Raw genomic sequence first — 8,992 nt, forward strand, 5'->3', positions numbered from 1 at the left:
CATCTAGTATCTGATATGACATTTTCTTTCTGGTTCATTTATATAGTAGAGAAAACTCACTTTTTCCATATTATTTTGTTTTCAGTTCAGTGCAGATTCTCACAGAGGATGCACACACACCATGCTCTCTTTTGGAAATGTTACCCTTGTTCTTATTTGATTTGTTGGTCCCTTAACTTAAAAGAAAGGCCATTGTGATGGAAATCACCTTTCTCCTCCACACGCATGGATACAAAATAGGTGATAATCTCTACAACAACCCCACAGAGGACATGAAGGGCTGTGGAGTATCAGGAGGGTGTGCAAAACCCCCTTTGGTTCAGCCATAGAAATAATACACTTCATACTTGCAACTGCATAACAAAACCAAACTCACTACAAAGCAGAGGGAGATAGATGTGTCGCCCTCCCTCTTCTTTCCCAATACAAATAGCTCTATGCTTTCAAAGCACATCACAGATATTCACACATGTGAAACAGGCATCTCCTGGAATTTTGCTGGGGTAAACACCTAATAAAGCCCCACTTTTAGGTGGGGCCTGCAGGCCTTCTTGGAATACAAACAAATTAATAATATTAACAATACAATAATAAACAAGACTCTGAGAAATTACATTGCAATGGGCTGGTAATTTAATTCACCTGTTTCCACTCCCCATCACTAAATGAGTACTAAGTTAAACAGATTCAGGAATTGGTTAGGAGTTTATTCATTGCTCTCCTCAGGGCGTCCTTCACCTCCGTGTTCCTCAGGCTGTAGATGACGGGGTTCAGCATGGGGATCACCAGCGTGTAAAACACTGAGGCTACTTTGTCTGTGTCCATGGAATAGCTGGAGGTGGGACGTAAATACATGAAGAGTTGGATGCCATAAAACAGGACCACAGCGGTCAAGTGGAAAGAGCAGGTGGAGAAGGTTTTGTGCCGGCCCTCGGCAGAGCGGATCTCCAGGATGGTGGAGGCGATATAGACATAGGAGAGAAGGACTATCACAAGGCTGCTCACTACAATACAGCCAATGAAGGCAAACATCACGATCTCATTGATGCGGGTGTCAGAGCAGGAGAGCACCAGCAATTGGGGGATATCACAAAAGAAATGATTGATGATATTGGAGCTGCAGAATGACAGCTGAAGAGTAAAAAACGTGTGTATCATTGAATCCACCACCCCCACAGCGTACACCCCAGCCACCAGCTGCTTACAAAGCTGCCTGGACATGGTGACCGTATAGAGCAGCGGATTACAGATGGCCACATAACGGTCATACGCCATCACAGCCAGCAAGAGGCACTCAACATCTGCAAAAGAGACAAAGAGATACAATTGCACAGCGCAGGCAGTGTAAGAAATGCTTTTCCTCTCGGCTAAGAAATTCAGCAGCATCTTAGGGGAAATTATCGAGGAAAGGCAGAGGTCACAGAAAGATAAATTACTGAGGAAAAAGTACATGGGGGTGTGAAGTTGGGGGTCTATCATGATTAACAAGATCATCCCCCCATTCCCCACCAGGGTGATACCATAAATCACTAGGAACACCCCAAAGAGGGGGACCTGCAGCTCCTGACGATCTGTCAGTCCTGAGAGAATGAACTCAGTCACCTCCGAGTGATTTCCCTTTTCCATCTCCTCTGAACACAGATCAGGCAGCTGCAGAGATGTGGGCAGGTGGACGGTGCAGAAAACCTGTCCCTTCTCTGTAATGAAGTAAGTTAAGATAAATGGAGATCAGTTTCTTAATAGACATCAGTATCTTCTCAGGGAAGGGCTTAGTCGACAGAGCCAGATGTTCACAGCTGGTCATTCCAGTTGTTCAATAAAATACACACTGCATAAATACAATGACACACGTTAATTATGCCCCACACACGAACATTCCTATTCACTAATCCAAGATGCGACTTCTTTCTCAGTTGTATGAGTATCTGGGTGAAAATCATCTCAGTCTGAAGAGATTGTTTGTTAGCTAAACAAGGGGTGAGAGTAAAGAAATGTCAATCTTTCTACCCACTTTGAGCAAGGTGAGCTCTGTTGCTAGGCATGTCGGGTTGGGGTAAAACTTGCTTACTGTTCTAATTAAGCTTTTTGGCCTTTACTTTAGCCTGTATGAAAACCCAGAGACATAATGGAAAGCTGTGGCTTCAGTGACTATGGAATTGCCTATTTTTTTCAAACCAAGGAGGTCATCCCATTAGCTGAAGGGTAGGAGTTGGGGCTGAGGCTTTTAATGCTGGAGGTCTTGAATTCAATACCTGCTGTTCACCATGGTGTCTGCATTTGTCTGTGACTGTAATTCAGGACAATAGCACGTACCTGCTGAGAAGAGAGAGAGATGTGTTGGTGTTTCCCCATCATCAGAAACTGCCAGTTTGGAGTATTCGGGAAGCTTTAAACTGAGATGTGTGATCTATGGGACATGATCCTTGAAACAATTGGGAATACCTGAGCTCAGAGAGACACAGCACCTAATTAATGTGCTCAGTGAACCAAAGCCACCCTCAGTGTAATTCATGCCCTGGGGATTAATTCGGCCCACTCTTTTCTACCGTGTTATTAAATGATGCAATTTCTACCAGAGTTAGAGAGTATGAGGTTAGGGGTAGATTTCATCCTGCTGTTTTCAGTGCAAGCTGGGTACTGCATAGAGATGATCCACAAAGGGGGTTTGTTTGTGGAGACTGAAAGCTTTTGCATGAAAACTTAACATTTCGGCTTGGAAAAACCATGGGGTTGTATCAGATACCACACACCACCAGTCCCTTCCATGGGCCAGGCTCGCAGGCTGGACTACATCCCCCATGATGCATGATGATCTCTCCTCTTGCTGAACTGCCCTGGAACATCACCAGAGTCCCACAACCATGGTTTGGGGAGGAGGGGAGTTTGGCTTTTTTGATGGAAAGCTGATAATTTCCAGGGAAAAGATAATTTCATGAAAAAAAAAATGTTGAATGGGGAACACAATTTCCCATAAAAAAATCTTCTCTGGAAAAATTTTCAACCAGCCTTAGCAACAAGTTTGGAATCAAACAACAGAATGTTAGATACAGCTGAAATGTATTAATTGTTTCAGAATCACCTCATTGTCCCAACCCCAATAAGTGAAATGTAAAACCTGTAAGACATGTAAGAGTACTTCAGATTATCTATCTATCTATCTATCTATCTATCTATCTATCTATCTATCTATCTATCTATCGTATGCAAATCACCATGGTATTCTATGTCCTTCACTTGCTAGGTTACTCCCAAAGTAGGAAGGATAGGTTCACACATTGTGCTTGATGGAGACCACATTATGACCAGAGGAGCTCAGGAGGAGACCACGGCCATCTGCCCTCCATTGTTAATTTGGTGCTTCTCTGTTAAACTGGAAATGACCAATGTTCCCTCAATTTTTTTCCATCCACGTGCAGATTGAATGTTGTTATGTGCAGCACCAATATTGAGGTAATTTGTGCATACTAAATCTAGATATAATATATATTTTTGAAAGTTCATGGGTATGGAAGAAGAAAGACTATTAAAACAAGGGATAATTAACAAGCTGCACTGCCTAAGATGCTTATTTAATATGAAATCAAATAAAAAGAAAATTAACACTTCCCTTGGAGTACATGTATTTTATCATCCTTTCTAGCAACTCAAGCTAGTAAACACAGCAAAATGTGGTGTATTGACAACAGCTATATAAATAAAACAAAGTCATCATGGTCATTAAGTGAAAACATAAAAAATATTCACCAGAGGCCCAATTAAATTACCTACTCCTACCATAGACCACTAAATCTTCAGGGAAAGCTACTCTCAAAAAATGAAGCATCTGCCAAAATACTAGCATGCTGCGGACTTCTGCAGTTCACAAAACTATCCCGCTTGCATGCATATGATCTGCACACACAGCTCAGCTTTAAGATGCTAAATAAATTCATAAGTCAACTAGAAATTTTCTTACCCCAAATATTAATACAATATTTTCTGATACTGGAAAGAAGAGTAAAAGGCATTCATGTGGGATTATACAATTTCTCTGGAATGCCAACTCTTAATTTGATTAATACTTCACACACAGAGAACAGTAAAAATAAGTAATAAAGCAACACAGACAGCAAAACAAAGCCACACACAAACAAGTGACAACACTGAAAATACGAAGGGAAGTAAAACATCAAGTGGTTGGTGGTGGGTACTTTAAATGAGTGTTTAGGACCCAGGCAGTGCAAGTGCAACAGAGCCCTGAAGAAACAGGAAAAGTTATCCTGGTTTCACATTGTGAAGTAAAAAACTCAGAGTAGACCGATTCATTACGTTTTTACATGCCCTGGAGGACATTAACACATGGCTTTGGAGTTTGCAGAGAGATCCCTACTTCAAAGAGCTTGCAAATAAGGTCTTTATCCTACAGAACACATGGCACCTCCACCAAATCTAGTGCTGCTTGCTACTTATGAGTCAATGGGAGTACTCTGAAAAGCCAAAACTATACTAGAGAGCAAAAATCTGACCTTAATGGTTTCCAATACCTCTCCCCAAACAAATGCTAAAACTTAATGGGAATCACTTGTTAGGTGAAATGATTTCCATTATGTTTTAGTTGGGTTTTTTTTTTTTGGAGAGAGCTGTCTGTCTCCTGCACTGTGACAGCCACCAAGCTGGGGCTGGGAAGGGGTGTGGTGTCTCCTCAGCCACAGTAGCCACTGAACTGAGGCTGGGAAGGAGGGACTTCTGTCCGTGGCAGTCGCAGCCCTGGAGCTGGAGTCAGTCACGTCTCTTTCCAGCCGGCGCAGACCTGCACGTTGTAATTTCCCCTCACTCCCTATCTCACCCCACGGCTCCGCCACCTAATCCCTAATCCTTCCAAGGCCACCACGTCATCTGACACGTGCATTCTCTCCACGGTCCCGGTGCATGGTGCTTTACTCCCTTGTGCACGGCCACCCAGGCACACACCTTAGGGGGAACTATGGAAATTACCCTTCTGAATGGAATCAGTACTATAAAAATGGCATATTGGATGGTGGTAGTGCAGGTTTTGACAGATGAGATGAAGATGAAGATCTTGATTTTTATGGTTTCACACCCAAAGAGTAGACTTCACCTTTCTATGCAAATACCTTTTATTTCATGGGAAAAGAGCCATTTGAGAATGAAAAATAGTAAATTCCCCATGAAAGAGGGGACAATTTAATTTCTGTGCCCTTCCCTGCTGGGATCTCTTCAGTGCATGGCCAGGGATTTCATCTTGCGAAATGTCCCAGTGGGAACACTAACAGCTCCTGTGCATTGCAAATATCCATTCTCTTCCTACAGGTCTCAGGACTTGGTTCTTTCTGAAATACAGATGAGCCCTTCCTGCACAATCTCCTCCATGGAGATGTTTCTAGTGGCATCCTCTTGTCACCTTCCCAGCAACCTGGTGAAGCTAGGGAAGAGAGAATGTGCATACTCCCCTGCCTTCTAGTGTCATCACACAGGTGGACGGGGCATCATTAGATCTACATTCCTCAATTTGTGCCCACTAAGGATGTTCAGGGCTTCTCTGCACTGTGCCTAGGTCTGGTGGATATTGCTAGACTTGCTTAAAGAGGTAACCATAACATGGACGCTACCCATTAGACCACACCCCTTGCTGCTGTAAATGGATGTCTCTCTCTGGGAGTCATTGGGCCAGATTCAAAGATGGTATAAACCAGACTAGACCCATTGAAGCCAAAGGACAGATCTTCAACTCATGTGAATCTGAGCACGTTTTGATTCATGAATGGGACAACGTACCAAAATACAATCACTTGACATCTTTAAATCAAGACTGGATTGCTCTCTAAAAGAGATGTTCTAGCTTTAATTAGTGGACAAGGTTCCATGCCCTGTGTTAGCCAATGGTCAGACTAGAAATCATGAATCTATGGAAAATCTGTGTCACTTCAATGAAGTCAATGAGCCAAACCCCAGGTGGTGTAAATTGACAAAGCTTCATAGACGTCAAAAGCCCAGATCCCTCTCGGGTGTCAATCACTGTAGTGCCATTGAACTCCTGGCTGGCTAAAGGAAACTGCAGCACCATGGACAGCTCAGAACTGGCAGAGACTGGGGGAGTGAGACAGGGCTCCTGGCTGGCTGATAGGCCTGAATGTACATTTGCCCTGAGGTAAAAGTGAAGCATGAGTCAGGGCTGGGGCTATGTGGCAGTAGCCCAAGGGAGCTGAAAGCAGTTTAGTTAAGGGGACACAGTGATGTGTGGCTGCTGTTCTTAGGGTCCCTGGGCTGGGACCTGGAGTAGTGGCTGGACCACTGAGGAAGTGGCTTCAATTGGACCACAGTAAAAGGGATCAAACTACTGAGTTGCCCATCTGGAGAGCTAGGCCCAAAAGGACCCAGAAAAAGCAAAACTGTTGTCTCCAGGGAGGAAGCTCTGTGTCCAGATACCAGGACTGGGACTGTTTAAAGACTGTGGACACACCCAACCAGAAGGGGTGCTTGTGAGAGGTGGGTGCCACACTGTTACAGACCCCTAAAGTCATTAAAGGGGTCCCTTAGAGATTCTCCTAACAGCAACCCCTTGTCCATACCCAGAAACCTGGTCAAGCTAGGGAAGAGAGAATGTGCATTATCCCCCTGCCCTCTAGTGATGTCACACAGGAGGGTGGGGCTTCAATCAAACCTGCTTCATTCTTTAACAGATCCACTGAGGGGAATTTTTCACTTGTTTAAACATCTCCTCAAAATGTAGGGCTGTATTCATCCCTTAATGAATGAGAGCAGAGGGATGTCAAATCTAGCTGGAGTCATTGATGGAGAAGCACTGGGTCTACTGAATTTGGCCCCTGTCCTAGGTCACTTTGCAAAGCCTTTTTCATGAACGGTCTGGGATGTAGAGGTAGAGCCAGACTTCACAGGGACCAGACCCGAAGTTAACAAGATTCCAATCCATGTTAACTCCTGTGCTGGGTTCACGCCACAGCTGGGTCCTCAGGATATGTACCAATTGGCAGCAGGTTAAACACACTATGAGCCATTGCTTTGTGTTTCTTTGGAGGTGGGAGTGAAGAGTTTCATGGCAACAGAATACTTTCACACTCCCACCAGATACTGAAATCCATCTTGAAGCTGCTACTTTTCCAGAGGGAGGTGGAATTCCAAACAAAGGTTTCCCACCTGAAGGATGTTCTATATAAAATGGGGAAGGCAAATGATGAGTTGTCTTCAGCTGGCTTAAGAGACGACATCCGCACCCCACAGAGATACCTGCAAGCACCTGGAAACAAAAGGACTGTAACCGCAGGGGTGGGGGAGAACAGGATGGACCCAGGTCAGAAAAAGGATCTGACCTGAGAAGGATTTTACCTGAAATAACAACTGGAGTGAGAAGTTAACATTTGTAAATGATTTCTGAATTTATTAAACTTAGTGTTACGAGTGGTGGGTTGTTTTTTTTTGGTTGGGTTTGGTTTTTTTTCCCTTTGTGACTTACTTTGTGTCTGTTACTACCTAAAACCACTTAAATCCTACTTTTTATACTTAATAAAATAACTTTTATTTATTTATAAACTCAGTGTAAGTAATTGTTACCTTGGGGGGCAAACAGCTGTGCATAGCTCTCTTGCAGTGATATAGAGCATGAACATTTATCATTTTACCCTGTATAAGCTTTATAGAGAGTAAAATGGATTTATTTGGGTTTTAGATCCCATTGGGAGGTGGGTGTCTGAGTGCTGGAGACAGGTTTCCTGCAGAGCTTATTTCAGTCTAGATCTGCAGTTTTCAGGCTGGGGCCCAGACCCTGCGTCTGTGTTGCAGCAGGCTAGCGCGTCTGGCTCAGCAAGGCAGGGTTCTGGAGGCCCAGGCTGGCAGGGAAAATGGGCTCAGAGGTAATTTCTGCACATCGGGTGACAGTCCCAATGAGGGTCTCTGTGACCCAACTCATAACACTATGCACTTACATTTCCTGCATTTGCAGAAAGCATCCCAGCCACTGAGTGATGTGCTCTTGGAATCTGAGTTGCTTTCAATCTCTCCTTTCCAAGTTGTTCTGTGGTGGATAGCTAATTAAATAACAATTGGAACAGACATGTGAAGTTGAATATGTGGGTACCCCGAATTACCAGTCTATACAGTCATTCTCGCTTTCTGGACCCATGATTCTTCCTGTCTTTTATCCACAGTGCAACAGCTTCAACAGAAGAGACTGAGGCCATATCTACACTATTGGGTAAATCAGGGCTACTGGGATAGATGAAATGGTGTTGAATGAGCAGGTCTGGGGAAGACATGCTAAGTCAATGGGAGAGTTCTCACCTGTTGAAGTCTGTACTCCACCTCCCTCAGACACTATATTCCATCATGGATCTTTCTCAGGGCTGGGCTACACTAACGCTGTCAGATGATGTATGTTACACTACTTCCATTACGTAACTCTTCCAGTGACATAGCACAGTGTGGACACCGCTGTATGTCAGACTAACTTAGTCAACTTGAAGTAGCGTAACTGAGATCAATTTACAGTAGAAATGTAGACTAGTCCTGAGAACGATGCAGGACACAACATAGCCCAATTACCAGGGCACTGTCTGGCAATGTGGGAGACCCACTTTCAAATTGCTTCCTCCATTTCCAGAAAGCATCCCAGCCCTTGAGCGATGTGCTATTCCATTCTGGGTTCCTCTCAATTTCTCCTTTCAAACTTGTTCTACTGTGGATAAATAATTCAATAACCATTGGAACAGAGACGTGAAATTGAGCATCTCACACTCTAGGTGGGTGCCCTTAGCCCCCAGCCTATAGAATCATTCTCTCTTTCTGCACCTCTGATGCTTCCCACTGATCTCATTTGGTGTCTGCAGACCTTGTTGGAATACAAACAAATTAATAAAAATAACAATACAATGATGAACAATACGACCACGGGCTGTGTGAAATTATATTGCAAAGGGCTGGGAATTGAATTCACCTGTTTCCACACCCCATCACTAAACCAGTAAAGAGTTAAACAGAT

General features: G+C 43.8%; 1 protein-coding gene across 1 annotated transcript; it reads right to left on the reverse strand.

The window, feature by feature from the left end:
- Positions 1 to 687: 687 nt before the first annotated feature.
- On the reverse strand, positions 688 to 1,626 carry LOC123369536 (olfactory receptor 8U9-like). The gene has a single exon (XM_045015226.1). It carries the CDS (start codon positions 1,624 to 1,626, stop codon positions 688 to 690), a length of 939 nt encoding a protein of 312 aa, XP_044871161.1.
- Positions 1,627 to 8,992: the final 7,366 nt, after the last annotated feature.

This window comes from Mauremys mutica, chromosome 4 (genome assembly GCF_020497125.1).
Source record: "Mauremys mutica isolate MM-2020 ecotype Southern chromosome 4, ASM2049712v1, whole genome shotgun sequence".
NCBI classification, from domain to species: domain Eukaryota; kingdom Metazoa; phylum Chordata; order Testudines; family Geoemydidae; genus Mauremys; species Mauremys mutica.